Source organism: Pollachius pollachius (genome assembly GCF_949987615.1).
Source record: "Pollachius pollachius genome assembly, chromosome: 11".
NCBI classification, from domain to species: domain Eukaryota; kingdom Metazoa; phylum Chordata; class Actinopteri; order Gadiformes; family Gadidae; genus Pollachius; species Pollachius pollachius.
The window spans coordinates 18,424,947-18,441,270 of NC_136944.1; the positions used below are offsets into that span (position 1 = coordinate 18,424,947).

At 49.1% G+C, this 16,324-nt stretch overlaps 1 protein-coding gene across 2 annotated transcripts; it reads left to right on the plus strand.

Moving 5' to 3' along the window:
- The first annotated feature begins 804 nt into the window (after nt 1–804).
- tcf20 (transcription factor 20) lies at nt 805–15,029 on the plus strand. 2 transcript variants are annotated; one of them, XM_079746651.1, is made up of 6 exons: nt 805–1,092; nt 3,799–11,902; nt 12,036–12,129; nt 12,761–12,824; nt 13,004–13,101; nt 13,618–15,029. In XM_079746651.1, exons 2-6 carry the CDS (start codon nt 4,868–4,870, stop codon nt 13,695–13,697), a joined length of 7,371 nt encoding a protein of 2,456 aa, XP_079602777.1. In that variant the 5' UTR covers nt 805–1,092; nt 3,799–4,867; the 3' UTR covers nt 13,698–15,029. The 2 variants fall into 2 exon arrangements, with proteins under 2 accessions (XP_079602777.1, XP_079602778.1); XM_079746652.1 differs by having other exon boundaries at nt 12,761–12,810; nt 13,618–13,636.
- The last annotated feature ends 1,295 nt before the right edge of the window (nt 15,030–16,324 follow it).

Consider the following 16,324-nt stretch of genomic DNA (forward strand, 5'->3'; position numbering starts at 1 on the left):
CTGTTAATAGCATGTTCGCTATTGTCTTATGCTAAAATGATGGCCAACCGAAGTTGGCTGCTTGCTTCATAGATCTTCATATCTTACATGCATGTTATCTACATGTAACAATGCAGACATCCCTCAGTCTATACTACCACATTGCACCAGCCATCCCCTCTTCAAGCAGACTAGCCGATATTTCATGTTTTTCATATATTTTAACATATTGGCTCTTTGTAATCTGTTCAGCCACGGTGCCTTTGTACTGCGTGACTCAATCAATCCACTTTCACTTGAGATCAGTTGAGAACAAAGACTCCGTCTGAAGACACGTCCGAAACACACACACACACGCACGCACGCACACGCACGCACGCACGCACACACACACACACACACACACACACACACACACACACACACACACACACACACACCATGCCCGCACATAATCCGCAACGTCCATGGGCCTATACAATATCATAATTAAACGGAATAAATAGATGGAAATCAATGAAAGGGAAAGGGTAGAGAGAGGGAGGGGAGGTTAGGGGTGTGATGGAGAGGGGGTGCGGGAGGGGAATAGGAGGCTATGCATTCTCAAGGCGGTCTTTCTGTTGCAAGAAAAAAAACACAGTACCCTAACAGGAACACGAATTGGCCGTGCTGCTGATGAAGGCATGGGATTGCAAATGGGATTTCATTTGGAGATATGCATGTGTTAGTGGCGGCTCGAAGGGCGGCGGTGTGTTCGGTGTTAGTGGGAGCTTCGCGGATTCACCTCCACAGTGTGTGAAAGGAGAGAGAGAGAGGAGAGGGGGGCGGGGGGTGTATGGACCTCGCCGCCTACGGGACCCACAGGCAACCCCCGATTGTATTCCGCTCCCATCATCATTTCTGGAGGTGAAGACAAAAGAAAAGGGGGGAGAAAAGAGCATAAGAAAGGGGCCTGTGAATCGGGTTGTCGTGACGGGGCCCCCGACTTCACCGCCGCTGGCCGGGGTTGTCCTGACGCCAGGGAGAGAGAGGGGAAGGCGGCGTAGGAGCCGACTCCAGACCGGGGTTCCAGCCGTTCACCCGCCGAGGGCCCGTTTAGAGCCACAGTCTCAGGTATGCGTCCGGGATAAACCGAGCTAGCCCGGGTTGGCTCGTCAGCGTGTATCGCTGGTAGGTGTGCTGGTGTCTGAACGGAAGGCTCCTGTTGTTCGCAGCATCCGTAGCGTTTCTATTATTAAACGTGATATGCTAACCCGGTTAAAACTGGCCCCCGATCTGCAGAGGGGAAAACATCTGCACCTAATCACCTATTTTCTCTTTCGGAGCTAAAGCTGCTGGGCTCGTCATCCTAGCCTCTTAGGTTAATCGGCTTGTGTTATGTTCACTAATACGTCTGCTGACAGCAAGCTAAACTAGGCTATCTGGTTATGGAAGCTAACTAGCCATATAGCCGCAGTTAATTAGCAGCGGATAATAAGACGTCTTGGCTAACGCTACCAAGCTAAGGTAGACATATAGCTCGGCGGCTTATTGCGTTTTATATACCGATGCTAAGACTAGACGTCTTATGCGTTATTATAGCAACATTCAAACCCCCATACAACGTCAGAACTTAGTTGCCTATTTTAGCTTTTTTCTTAGACCAAATTACAAATGAGTCCGTGGGTTTAATTATCTCTGGACTATCCACTAAATATCCACTTGGCTGACTCGCCTGCTTATGCAGTGTTTTGGTGACATGATTAAATGGTTTTATTTTGTGTGAGGTGTGTATTGTGAATACGGTCGTCTGGTTGTACTTCAGCTGTTATGGATATTTGGGGATGGAAACCCCCGGATAGATCCACTGGATCTGTCCCCAGATGTGTTCACTCAGACCTCTGATGTGTTTTCTTGACTGAGGATATTCTGCTAGGCTGGCAGCTTTCGATAGTCTTACTTTAGAGACATTCAATTAATCTAAATCGAATATAATTCATAAATAGACTTCTTAGTCCTTAAACGAGTGAATGGCATTGATCCCAGAAATGTGTGGATGTTTGAATTTGTTTGAGTGAATTATGATTACATTTGACAAAACCTCTATCAATCTTTGGAGCCGAAAGTTGCTATGATAGTGAATTGAGACCAACTTTCTATTGAACATCATAGAAGTTCTGATGCATTGCAATGCTTACTTTCCAAAAATTAACAGAACCCACGTCCTTATCATATCGAAACACAGCATCAGACAATCTCTAATACACATGAAGGAGATTATACTTGAATAGTTTTCCTGAAGCACCCTCATTCTGACATTATTGGATAGATGCATCGTTTTAGTTTGTCTTTATTACACAGCATCGTTGCTTGACTTCGTACTGCCTGATAAGCTGACTTCTAATTTGCTGGAGCAAAAAAAAATCACTGATACATTCACAGATAAACTGTGCACTGCAAAAACATAAACAACTACTAAACACAATGATCTAGCTGTCAACAGAAATTCTAGTGAACAACACAAAACATCCCTTCACAGATAACCAGGGTGCCATGTAGCCTACTGCACACAACACATCAACTTGTAAACAACACAAGTCTAGTGAACAGAAGGCCTACAGTAAACAACAACAGGCCACTAGCAACAACAACAGACAACTAGTAACAACTGTCAACTAGAAAGAACAGGCCACTAGTAACAACAATAGGCCACTAGAAACAACAACAGGCCACTAGAAACAACAACAGGCCACTAGAAACAAAAACAGGCCACTAGAAACAACAACAGGCCACTAGTAACAACGACAGGCCACTAGAAACAACAACAGGCCGCTAGAAACAACAACTAGCCACTAGTAACATAAACAGGCCACTAGAAACATCAACAGGCCACTAGTAACAACAACAGGCCACTAGTAACAAAACCAGGTCACTAGTAACAACAACGGGCCCCTGGTAACAACAGGCCTCTAGTCAACAACAGGCCTATATTCAACACAGAACTAGTAAATAAAATGACAAATATCTAGTAAACAAAACAAATCTTTAGTAAACACCACAGATCCCTAGTAAACGCCGTAGAGCTCTAGTAAACAACACAACACAGACCTCTGATAAAGAACAAGGTCATTGAATCTCGGTGACAGAAGATGGATTTCAGAACACTAATCATACTGTTAAAATGGGAAAAAAAAATTGTAAGAGCAAGGCAGTGAAGTACAGAAATCGATAAACATATCACACCTATAGAAGTAATTCAAGGGTAGTACGTTGTGAATTCAGCAGTTACATTGCATATGTCTGCCTCCAGGAAATGGGTAATCTATTGCAATTTTTTTTTGTAATGTTACCTCTTTTTTTCCGGATATTTTGGTGAAGTTACATCGTTCATGGAGAATATATAAATATAATGCTGATCTAAATAAATACAACTATTGTCAGCTGGTGAAGTATGAGTTGGCGCTAGATGGAAGGCCTTATGGGAAATATATACTGACGGGGGATGTCACCAAAGCCTAATGTAATTACACTTCAACCATTTCATAATTAAAGCAGGCCCAGCTACGGGGGAATGAACTTGAGTGATAATTTTAGTAATGAACATGTGACTGAATGAATTATCAATTTGTCCTCAGTGGTTTAATGTCTGCCCATATGTTTGCTCAAACTGACTCCTAAGCCATACCATGCATATAATTGTAATTCAGAAAATTGTCCTTGACTGTATTCTGTGTCTCCTTCACAAGTTATACTGTTGCGTCATATCGATAAAGAAATACGCTTATGTTTTTCATGCAAGACTATTGACATATTTTGGTTTTTTATTTTGTGTGTTTTCAGCACTGTGTGGACCGTTCGGGCCATCTCTGGGAAGATGAATTCTACTGCCCGCAGAGACTGGAGAAAGAGAGAGAAACCACAGCATAAACTCCCCAAACTAAAGCAGAAAGGAGATTGTGAACTTTGAGGATATCGATGACATGGAGTTACGAAGCAGAAGTGAAGCCAACAGTCAGAAGGTCGATTGATGCATTAGATCCTGAAGAGCACAGAGAAGAAACAAACGGTTAGCCCACAGAGATCAAAAACTGCCACCGCCCAACATATCGTTCACCCGTCAAACTAGTATTAGGAAAGGAATGACCAGTGGAAGAAGCGTCTGTCGGTTTAAGACGGATGAAGATACCCATGGATTGTGTTCCTCTAGAATCTTCTGGTAGAGGAATTCAACTTGGTGAAGGCTTGACTAGTGTCACTGTAACATCCTCATCCCTCTGTGGTCCCAAACAGAGCTGCAAAGCGCAGTGATGACCGGAGCGTTCGCTGCTACAGGATGCTGTCCTAGGAGTTAACAGAACCGTTTCTTTTTTTGCACGTGGGTTAGCTATTCCCACCTTTTATCTCAACCCTCGAGTCTTAGCTCTTCTCTCCTTTATGACACTACAGCCCGGAGAAACCATTTGAGAACGTTGCGCCTTGATCATCGAACATCTCATCTGGTTTCGATATTTTTGTGCCAAACTGCTTCAGCAACATGTGAACAGTGTATCTTGTATGTTTTTGCCGATGGATCTAATTTTGAACTTGCTCATGCACACATAGGTTTAATCATTTTTCCCCAATATGAGTTTCTATGTTGTCAGGCCTTACTGAAGGTCAGAGAAAAAAAACATTAGATCTGCCTTGATCCTTCTCACACATATTATGGTCTGCCTAGACCTAACCGTTGACTCTTTGCTGCTATAAGTGTGAATATTAACGTGATGTGTTCATCTGCCTCCACTGTTTTTTAAGAAGAGATTTCATCGTTCTACCATCAAATTTTAGACTCCCCTTTTCTTTTCCTTGTCTGCACAGAAGGACTCGCTGCCTTCACTATTGACATTTTTTCCCCTGGAAAGTACGAAAAATGCAACACTTTTCAAACAGCCCAGTACCTCCATCTCTGCCTCCTGGCTTCAGCGGGAGGAGCGGCGGAGGCCCTACTTACCCTCCTCAACCAGCAGATCCCCACATCTCCCCCCGCATGGCTGAGGATTACACGGCCATGCAGCAGGCAAGCCTCCATCGAGGACACCCCCACCCAAGCCAGGCCTCCCACATGCTGGCATACAGTGGCCGTGCCAGGGGGGTCGGAGACTCTCCTGCCCCCCAGGCTAACCTCCACGGCAGCGCAGGCAACAGTGGCGGCAATCCCTACCGCAAGGAAGCCATGGATTACTATTTCTCAATGGGTGGCAAGGAACGAATTAGGAGGGGCGGGGTTATGGGCTACGGGGCGGGGTTTGGCTACCCTGGCGTTGATGGACATATACCTCAGCAGTACCGCCATGCCGCATCAGGCTCGGCACAGTCACCTGGCATGATGTCGCCGTACCCGGTGGACTATGGTGCCACGGCTGGCTCTGGGGGCGAGGCAGGAGCATTCTCTCCCTCGCATCAGTACAGTTTGAGCCAGAACCCTGCCTCCATGCAGCTCCGCCAGCAAGGACAGGGATACCAGTCTGCACACCATGGGCAGCAGCATAGGAACTATCCCCAAGCCTCGCACCGAATGACCCCACAGTATCCGCACTACTCCCCGCAGGGAGGCACTCCTTCGGGCTCATCGGGAATGTATAGCCCCCCTCCTCAACGCTACCATGACGGAACTGGTACCGCTGGGTTCGATCCCAAAGTCAACAGCTCCGCAGGTGTTGCCGCCAGCTCCAACTCAGCCAGTTCAGCGTCTGCAGCCCCTAACAACGTTACACACATGGAGAACGTGCAGCAGAGTTACCATGCCTCCCCCTACCCCGGCTACTCCCCACAGAGTCACACCCTCCACAAGCAAGCCCCTCTGCAACACCACAGTTCCCAGCATGGCCGCGCTGCTGGCTACGACCCTCCGGTCAAGATGCAGCAGCAGGGCCCGTCCAATGCCTCGATGTACGCTAAACATCACCAGGCCTCCAACCCCAATATACCTCACACAGTGTCGCAAGAAACCGCCAAATCCCCAATGCACTCCAATGCTCAGCAGAATCCAATCAACCAAAACTTCAGCCCTGTGTCCAATCCGTCTCCAGCAGCCTCTGCAGTGCAGTCCCCCAACTGTAGCTCATCCCCTTCCCCTCTGATGGGTGTCCCGGAGGCCCATGGTAACCCTGCAGGACATCCTCCAGCCCAACCTATTGCACCCCCCCGTGGAGGCCATGGCCAAGGAAGGGTATTGCAGACCGTGCCTCAGCTCAGCCCAACGCCGAACTCCAACAGCAGCATCAGCAGCTGCGGTAGCAGTGGCGGCCACAAGCCTCAGGGCGTGAATGCAGCGATGGCGAGTGGGCACTCGTCAAATACTCGCAGCCGAATGGGCGCAGGTATGGGAGATAGATCGCGTGAAGATGGCTCCGCGATATACTCATCTCCGCTCGAGAAAATTCAGGACGCTGGCCTTAACAGTCTGAATGCCTTGACTTCCCAAGTAGCCAACTTACCGAACACCGTGCAACACATGCTGCTCACCGACACTGTGTTTTCCCAAAAGAAGGGCAAAGATGGTGGACAGATGCAGCAGCAGCAGGCGCATACCATTCCCCAAATGCAACAACGGAGTCGTAATGCGAGTGCGGCGTCAAGCACCAGCACGGTCAGAGAAGGTAGTGGCGGGGTTGGGGGTGATGGTTCTGAGGCAGGGGCTGACGAAGACTCCCTGGTAATGTCAGAGCGGGGGCCATCGGTCACCAAGGTTGAGCGAGAAGAGCAGTACTCTGAGGGAGAACACCGGCGAGCCAGGCAGATGAGTGGCGCAAGCAGTGGTTCTGAACCTGCAGGCTTCTGCCCGCCTACTCACAGTCTTAACCAATCGCAGGCAGGCAAGGCGTCCCATGATAAAACAATGATACACTCCGAGCCAATGGCAAAACAAGCAGGGTTTTCTGAGATGAAACCAAACGAAGCCGGCATTCCCTCTGCGTCTCCGTCTGTATGCCCCCCACCAGCTGAGGCCGGACAACACTATTCCACTGCTCCAGTTTCTCGAACCCACTCTTCTCCTTTTGATGATCCTCCTCCCAAACAAAACTGTCGACCAGAGCTTCCACATGGAGATAACCGATATGGCCACAGGAAGATGATGGAAGTGAAAAAGGAAGTCATTAAGAGTGAGAGTGGAGCTGTGGTTAAAACGAGAGACAAAGGTGACAATCAAATGCAAGGCAAAGGTGAAGTCAACCTCCTGCAGGATGGTCGCGACAAGGAAAACAGATTTAATAGCGGCTCTAGTGGACACAGTAATGAGCGTGAAGGACCACAGAAGATGTCTGAGGAGCAACAAAATGCCAGCAGTGTGGGTGTCATTGTTTCATCTCGGCCTGAAGGAGGTCACCCAGACAAGACCAAGGGTCTTCAGGACCCTAGCGCTGAAGAGAAAGGTCCCCGGCACTACGTTAGAGACCCTAGCAGTCGCAATGGGGAGGAAGGTGTTGATTTAACTGTTTACTCTGCTCACCACCAACTCCACCAGAAGCCAAATTTTGGACGTTCTCAAAATCACCCACAATTGGCCCCGCACAAATATAGCTACCCTGAGCCACAATACGGCCCTGAAGCTTCATTGAAAAGCAGAGGTAGGAGCGGGCCAGGGGGAGCCATGGAGGCTGTCTCCAGATACCCAGGGCACCAGCATCCCCAGTCTGCGTATGGCCCTGCTCATTCTAAAGACCTAGTAGAGGCATCATTGAAGAGGACTGAAGGTGCAGGGCCAAGAGTCCATGAGGACAACGCTCAGCTGCAGCAGTTTCCAAGCCTTTTGCAAGAGGTCCTTCAAGGATATAATTTAGACAGACGTTATGGGCGTGCCGAACAAGCATTTCCTCCACATCTCCAGTTGCAGCAGCAGTTTCAAACCAGACATGGATTTAGCATGACCGGAATGACCGAGGCCGCACTACATTCCACCCAAATGGCAAATTCTGGAAAGCCCCAACCGTTGAACCACAAGCAAGGGTCAGCTTCTACAGATGCCCATCCCAAGATTCCGCCAAATGCTGAAAGAGCTAAAGGGGGTGTGTCCCAGGGTCATTTCCCTCAGGCTATCGAGTCTGTGCCTACTCCAACCAAACACATTAACCTGGCAGACTATTCGTTACCACAGAAGAAGACCTTATCTACCATGACCCACCCCTCCTCTGCAGTACAAGAGCTCCTTCTGCAAGAAACAGAGCCACTAACGGGTAGCTCTCACCAAACTGAGACCCAAAAGTCATCCGCTACTCTGTTAACGCTGTCCTCCGAACGCCGCTCTGTGATCTGTGATGTTTCGCCAAACCGTCGCAGCACTCCTGAACGGGAAGAGAGGGAGAGGGACAAGGGTCCGAGCGGATCCTCTGTGATTCAAGAACCGTTTCCCTCAGCGTCAGGGGCCAATGACTTGAGCAAAAAGGATCCAGGGGTTAAACCTGTGGTAAAGATGGAAATGGCATTGAAGGACAGGTGCCCCAGTGCTGCTAATATGCAGCCTGATCGCCATGCCAGTGGATCGGCTAAAGAGAGCGGTTCCAAGCATGTTCATCCTGTTGATTCCTACAGACGAGGTCATGTGGACATGAGCCCCATGCCTCCACATCCTGCCGCCACCACGAACCCGTTATCTCCGCCCTCCAGACACCAGGCCTATGGCCATGGGTTTGACCTGACCAGTGGCCACGCCAGCGGGTTTCCTGGATATCGCTATGGTGATACGAGGGAAGGCGGCATGATGCAACGAGGAAACCCCCACTTCCCATCCCATCATCCTTACCATAACCTATCCCCCCAGGCCCAACTCTCAAACCCACAGTCCACCACCAAGCATCAGATGTACCCTCACCCCTGTGGCCCTACCCACCCACCCCAGGACATCAGCGAATGGGTAGCAGCGATGAACAGGCCGCCCAAGGAGATGATGATGATGCAGTCCGGATCCTCCCCAGGAAGGCATAAACTTCCTAGCCAATCAGAACAGAGAGTGCGGATGGTCCCTCAGACAGACGGAATGAGCAATGAACCTCTAACCAAAACAACTCTCCCACACCAGAGCCCTTACTACGACATCAAGATGTGGGAGGCATCACACGGGGGCAGAGAAGGTGCAGTATTAATGGAGGGAGACCCCTACTACAGAACAGCTCCCCCTACTGCAGTTCCTCCTCCCTCTGTTTCTGTGGCACCCCATGGGGTCCTTCCTCTGGCATCTAGTTCAAACCTTGTGGAACCTGATGTCACTAGAGGAGCCACAGAGGAAGCGAAACCAGCTCGGTCAGTGTCAGCATCCAACTCCATCAAACCCTTCACCGAGGGCCACTCCGCTCAACTACAGGGGCCGCGACCAGCTAAAGTCGGTGGATCCGGAGATACAAACCCGTTGATGTTGAGGCGGAGAGTGCGGTCCTTCATCTCTCCCATCCCCGCCAAAAGACAGCTGCAGGAGGCCAGGGCAGCCCTCAACTCCCACCATTCCCCCGGGGCCCAGTCTGAGTCAAGCCACAACAACGAAGATGACTCGTCAAGTTCAGACATAGTTTGTCCCCGCCTGTCGTCCCCTATTTCTGGTGAGAATATCTACTCTCAGTCAATGTCTCCCTCCGGTGGAAAGAGTAAGCCTCTGACTCCCAGGAAAGGGCGCGGTCTGAAACTGGAGGCTATTGTGCAGAAGATAACTCCAAATGTTCAGAAGCCAATGGGACTGGACGGCGAGTCAAACCATTACCCAGGCTATTCTCATCCAGAGCTGGCTTCGTTCAGTGACTCACAGAGCCAAGACATTTCCCATTACCCAAGAGTTATAGGTGGGGACGACGGTTACCTTGATGAAGGTCACTCTCTAAATGACCTGACCTTCAGAGGAGTGGACGACGCAGGGCCACTGCCCCCTATCGCTTACCCCTGTGAGCCTCACCAGACCTCCCAGGGTCTCAAACAAACAGACTTTGACTTCGGTTTAGGGGCTGCGGTGGTTTCGGCCTCCGGTGACAAGGAGGACTTTACCCTGCTGGGTCCTCTACCCCCTCCTCCGCCTCTCCCTCGTCCGGTCCAGGGCTCCCCTCCTCCTTCCTCATCGGCACTGTCAGACATCCAACATTTCACCAACACCTACCAGCAGCTGGAGACCCGCCGGGGAGAACAGTCTGCGGCCAACCTCCTCAGACAGAAGCTTCAAGAAAGCGGGATTGGATTTGAAGACTATCCTGGCAGGGACTACTATGCAACCACCCCACCCCACCACAGCCAGACCCCGGGACTCCTTCTGAGCCGACCACAACACCACATGTCCTCCGGGAGGTCCAGCCTGTCACCACAGGACTGCAAGATGTCAGACAGTTCTGTGCCGAAAGGCTATTTCCCATCAGGCAAAAAGAAGGGCAGACCTGTGGGAAGCGTCAACAAGCAGAAGCGTGCCCAGGGCCAGAGCCAGAACACATCCCCGGGTCACAACAGCATGCAAGGGGGTCCCCTTACACCCTCGGCTACCTCTCTAGCTGCCCTCCCCTCCCTCCCCCCCCCACCGGGACAGACCTGCAGCAGCATGTCCGCCTCCCCTCCTCCCCCTCTGGTAGAACGGCCAACCACCCCGCCCCTGGCACCGCCTGTGCTGACCCAGGTGGTGAAGGTGGATGTAGAGAGTGAGGACATCCATCCGGAGGTGGAGGTGAAGCTCCTCAGACGGAGACGAAGAGGGGTGAAGGAAGAGGGTGGTATGGCGGAGGTCAGGGGTCGCCAGAGGAGAAGGCGGAGAGTGGGAGCGGGAGCAGCCCCCATGCCTCAAGAAGACCGCGAGACCTCGCCGTGCACTGCGGGTCTGCCGGACCCTAGCAGGAAGGGTCCGTCGTTTCCCCACATCCATGTCGAGAAGAAGGTGCCTGAGGTGGGGGCGGTATGCACCATCGTCAACGCCAATGATGAAGAGAAGTTGAAGGGGGAGCGTAGTTCTGCTGGAGGAAAGACTGGTTTGGAATCTCTGCTGGCCTCTGCGTTTTCCACCCAGCTCTCCCGGAGGGAGAGGGAGGCGGAGCAGCGGGAGTCAGATGAGGCGGAGAGCAGCCACCCGGCGGTGAAGGCTCTCCCGTCCTCCGGCTATGTGGTCTCTGGACCCGTGATCACAGAGACCAACCACTCTGGCCGCCTGCTCTGCTGCCTCTGTCAGAAATGGGCAAATTACAAACACCTGGGAGATCTGTACGGGCCGTACTACCCTGCTGAGTATGCCACCAGGCTGCCCAAGAATCAACCGCAGGTCCGGCAGTGCCAAGCCACCGCCGCAGCCAACCGTACGGGGCCGAACTCCGACAACAACTCAAATGTATCGAACAGTCTCCAAGACTCGGCACCACAAGACTGTCAGATCCCCAGACCTCCTGAAAGCGACTACGCCATCAGCCTGCTGCGACACGCCACCTCCCCCCACCTTGCGGTGAGCGGGTTCTCCCCCGCCGGCGCAGACGAGATGATGATGATGTATCTGTCTGGGAAGCTGAGCAGCAGCTGCAGCTCGGGCGCCAGCAAGACCCCGTCGCTATCCTGGGACATGCACCTGGACACTCGCCCCATCCCAGAGCTAAAGAGGGAGCCGGATCTTGAGGTTGAGCTGCAGCCCAATCCCCAGCCGCCGCCCCAGGAGGAAGCTCAGCAGCGACCCCAACACAGGAAGCTCACCTCCCATCCGCGCTTCAAGCGAAGGCACAAGTCCACCGAGGACTCCCCCAGGATGGTGCCGTCCAACAGCAAGGCTTCGCTGCCATTCCAGCCCCCGCCCCCCGCCCTGGACTCCCTGGGACCCCTGGCTCAACTGGCTCAGCTGCCCCAGATGCCCATGGACCCCGAGGAGCTGTGGTTCCACGAGGGCTGCATGGCCTGGACCAGCGGGGTCTACCTGGTCAACGGCAGACTGTACGGCCTGCAGGAGGCACTAGATGGTGCCAGAGAGATGGTCAGTACATCCGAACATTTCTTCACCCATTGATGTGGATGTATTTATGTATTTGTGTCTTTTTTTTTCTCTTCTGAATTGATATATTGTGTAATTTCCTGTGTTGGGTCCCTACTCTTCCTGTTCTGTGCAGAACTGCTCCTACTGCGAGGCGGTGGGCTCCACCCTGGGCTGCTACACCAAGGGCTGCACCCTGCGCTACCACTACCTGTGTGCCATGGAAGCAGGTAGCCACCCCGCTCCGTTACCATAGCTACACTGCACGTTACCGTAGCTACGCTCTGAAACTCTGGAACTAAATGGACGCGAGGGTTTTTCCCCCCCCCAACAATTTCATCCAGATTCTTCTGATCTCTAACCTTTTTTTGCTAGTTAACAGCTAAATCGGACTCGTGGCTTGACTGCTACAGAAAATTACAGCGAGACTAAATGGATATGAACACATGTCTCCTGTGTAACATACATAATGATGTGAATGAAATGTAATAAGCATTAACATATGCACCCATTTACTATGTAGAGATACAAAATGAAATAACAGATGGTTCAAGGTTAAAGACTAACAATCTAAACTACATACCTCACCATATCTTATCTAAACACTGTTGCCGTGTTTACATCTGAACTAAATATCTAAATATTGTCACAGTATCTTCCAGCTGAACTGAATTGACTAAGTCAATGCCATTCATGGTACTAGCCACTAGGTGGGAGTGTAGGACATCATTTATACAGACCGTCCATCAGGTTATTTTGATGGAGACTAGAAATAATTATATTTTATAGTTAATTTGTTATCTCGGGTGGCCGAGGGGGTTCTAAGTCTTAAAGGGTGTCTAAATGTCCTCTCTCCCCCAGATTGCACGTTGAATGAAGATAACTTCTCCCTGCGTTGTCCGAAGCACAAGGTAAAGATGGAGAGGTTGGTCTACTGTCGTTACCCACAACATCCAATAACACCACCTTTTAAGATTCCTTTTGTTGATGACGGAGGTATTGCTCTTCTTCCTCCTCCTCCTCCTCCTCCTCCTCCTCCTCCTCCTCCTCCTCCTCCTCCTCCTCCTCCTCCTCTTCTTCCTCCTCCTCCTTTTGTTTCTGTAGTTCATACAGAGTGGTCGGCCAGCCAAGCCGATCTTCCTGGAACAGTCAGAGAGAGGTTGACACCAACGAAGAAGAACAGACGCCGGGGTCTGGAGACTGTGAGTGAAGGCAATCGAGAGGGAGGGATGAATGAACTAGGAAGGAGAGAGAGCGAGAGAGAATGGGGGTTGGGGGAAGAGCTTGAGGGATAGTAAAGTGTTCTTTACGTGAGATACTTTAGTGTCATGCAAAGGGTGATGTTGTGTGCCAAGTGAGCTGTGCATTATAATAATCACATCTAGGACTACCACTACTACCACTGTAGCATTTGGAGCAGCTTGCGTATTGGATAAATATTATGCCCTTGCATGATTCTCGCACTTTTTGGTTTGCATCTTTGTTGTTGTTTGCTTATTTTAAGCTTCTAGAAGATATCTACTAGAATAATACTTCTAGTAGAAGTACTACTAGTTCTTCTACTAGTACCAGTGTAACTGTATTAGCTGTATGGGATTAGAGATGATCGTATCTATGCTGTCAGCCATTAGAAGTGCCTTCTGGTGTTGGCCCCCTCACATGGACTAGTGGTTCCTGAGTCCTGGTCAGGTGTGAAAACAAGGCCTGGTGTGTTACAGGGAAGGATGGAGAGGAGGAGGAGGAGGAGGAGGATGACGACGAGGATGAGGAGCAGCAGCAGGAGGAGGAGAACTTCTGAGTCGCGTTGCAGCAGAGCTGGTCCGTCTGACGGACAGACTGACAGACACAGAAACCTTTTGTGGAATGTACTTCTCACCCGTTGAGAGAAAACAAACCTTTTGTAGGCCAGGCTTCGCTATGAACTTTTGACCACCGATAACGAAAAGGAAGGGTTACCATGGATACAACAGCGTGTTGGAACACTGGGAACAAAATATCAACAACAAAGTGTTAGCCCCCCCCTCTCCCCCAGTCCTATTGACTGGTTGGTTGGTTTGTAGACTGGTTGGTTGGTTGGCTGGAGGTGTAGTTGGTTGACTGATTGGTTGGTTGGGTTGACTGGTTTTGTTGACTGGTTAGTTGCTTGACAGGTTGGTTGGTTGGGTGCTTGGTTGACTGGTTGGTTGTTCGGCTGGTTGTTTTAAGGGCAGAATGTCATTTTGAGGACGGAGAGGATGAATGGCTCTTCATAGTATTCTTTCATTATTATTTTACTCAGCATTAGTACTTCAGTATTTACGTATGGGAGCGGTCGTGTACTTGTATGTGTTTTATACTCTCAAACCACCCCACATATCATGTTATGTTTTTACACTTCCTGGAGGGGCGGGGCCTGTGAGGGGCGGGGCCTGAAGAACTTGGGACGTCAGGGTTGATTGGCCACACAGACATTAATGCCTTGCACAGGGGTCTGCTGCCTTTGAACATTCACGTGAGTGTGTGCGTGCGTGTGTGTGTGTGTGTGTGTGTGTCTTCGCGAGCATGTGAGTAAATGAGAGTACGAGTGTGCAGGATATGCGAGGTGCGAGGCTGTTTTTGGTCTATTATGAAAAGTGTTCTTATTTTTAAGCAAGGCAGTTTTTACGGTACAGATAGTATTGAGGAGAGCGTATAGTTGGATGCTTATTTTCAAGTTTAGAAACTTTGCTGTTTTCAGCGAGAAGGAGGAGGTAGGGTCGCGAGCAGCTGGCAGAAGGTCTTACAGGAAGCTGTGTACAGAGACTTCCTGCTGACGGATGACCACGTTGTTTATGGAACCAAAACCTTTTTTGATGAAGTCGTCATGAGAGCAGCCACCCAATTGGCCACCTGTGCTGTCCAATGAGGCAGGAGGAGGAGTCATAGTAACCAAGTACTTTTATTTCTCGGCGTCTGTTGGGGCGAGAGTTTGTCCAGTCAGACGCAGCGTTTCCATGAAGCCACAGAGTGCGTCGTACACCGTGTCGTCTACATCATTTTTTTATCGTTACTCTTGTAAAAAAAAAACTAAAAAGTGAAAGGATAGCGCTGAGTCCATGCTGTACTAGATACCTGTCAATATGTATATGAATTATGAATACAACACACAAAACTGCTTTGACTCCTCTGATCTTCACTAAAGTGTTTGTTTTGTCCTGAACTGCTTCTACCGTTTCCTCTCTTTCACTGGCTAGTTGCTCCTCTCTTCTGATGAAACTGGTTTTCTTAACTTCTGTTGCTAACCAGCTCAATGGCTTGTCAAAATATGAAAAATAACCAAATGAGCCAAAGTATACGTAATGGTAAGAGATGTTGGCAAAGACGGTTCATACACTTAATATGACATGGTTTGTATGCCTCTTTTCATTGACAGTGTGTCACCAAAATAGTTGAAGTATGTTCAAAGTATTTTTACCAACTTGATACATTTATTATCTATCATGTACTCCAATTAATTTTTTTGAATGTTTGCCAGAAGGCATTTAAGAAAGTGTTTAACGTATCATACTTAAACTTAGTTTTATACTGGCTTCACCTTATGCACGTTTTCACTGCATGGTTGAAAGTTTAAATTCCTATGTTAATCTTTATCAGTATTTTATACTATTTGCTTTATTATGACAGGAGAACATTTAAGCAGGGCTGAGATGCCAAGCCATAAAGGCTTTTAGAAAAGCATTATTTTTGGGGATTTATTGATTTTCTACTCCATTGTCTTTATGTATATTTATTTATTTTGTATATTCTTCTTTCTAATTTTGTGAACCTGCGCGTCGTTGTCCTAATCAAAAAAAACAACCGCCCTCTGGTTGCAGTAGAGGTCGCTGTTTCACAGACTGCCGCTGATGGACTCCGCTCAAGCTGCATATCATCTCCCTCTCCGCCCCGGCCGATTTCTGTCTGTCTGTTTTACTGGCGCTCTGATTGAAGATACAAAAAACTTTATTGGCATGGAAAACGTACATTCACGTGGCAAAAGCACAAAACTAAAATAAGATGCGTAATTCTTAAAGAATAAAATAATAGTACAAAATGTAAATTTATAAAATAGTCTTAAAATATAATAAAATGGTAATGTTTTTATACGGTGAAAATGTGAGCCTGTGAGCTATTGTACAATGAGGTAATGGAAAGGATAGGTTTAAGTTAATCAAAGTTAATCAAACCTTGGACTAGGTCATATAATTACTTGTCCTTTACCATTATTGTCAGTAAATGACACAATATAAATCGTTGACCCTTATGAATAAAAAAAGTGACTTAGGTGTCCAGTATTTGTTAAAAATGTGTAGCTATGATTATATATTCTGCCAATATACTAGTCTATTCCATTGGTCCAACCACCTTTCTCTCTCATTGGTCTAAACACCCGTCTCTCTCCTATCGGTCTTTCTCAGATATAGTGGA

Bases quoted from the DNA above. Each gene is read 5' to 3' on its own strand.
- tcf20 (XM_079746651.1), top strand. From the start codon at position 4,868: ATGCAACACTTTTCAAACAGCCCAGTACCTCCATCTCTGCCTCCTGGC. The intron at 12,825-13,003 runs GTTGGTCTACTG...TTGTTTCTGTAG, and splicing joins CACAAGGTAAAGATGGAGAG to TTCATACAGAGTGGTCGGCC. The intron at 13,102-13,617 runs GTGAGTGAAGGC...GGTGTGTTACAG, and splicing joins GACGCCGGGGTCTGGAGACT to GGAAGGATGGAGAGGAGGAG.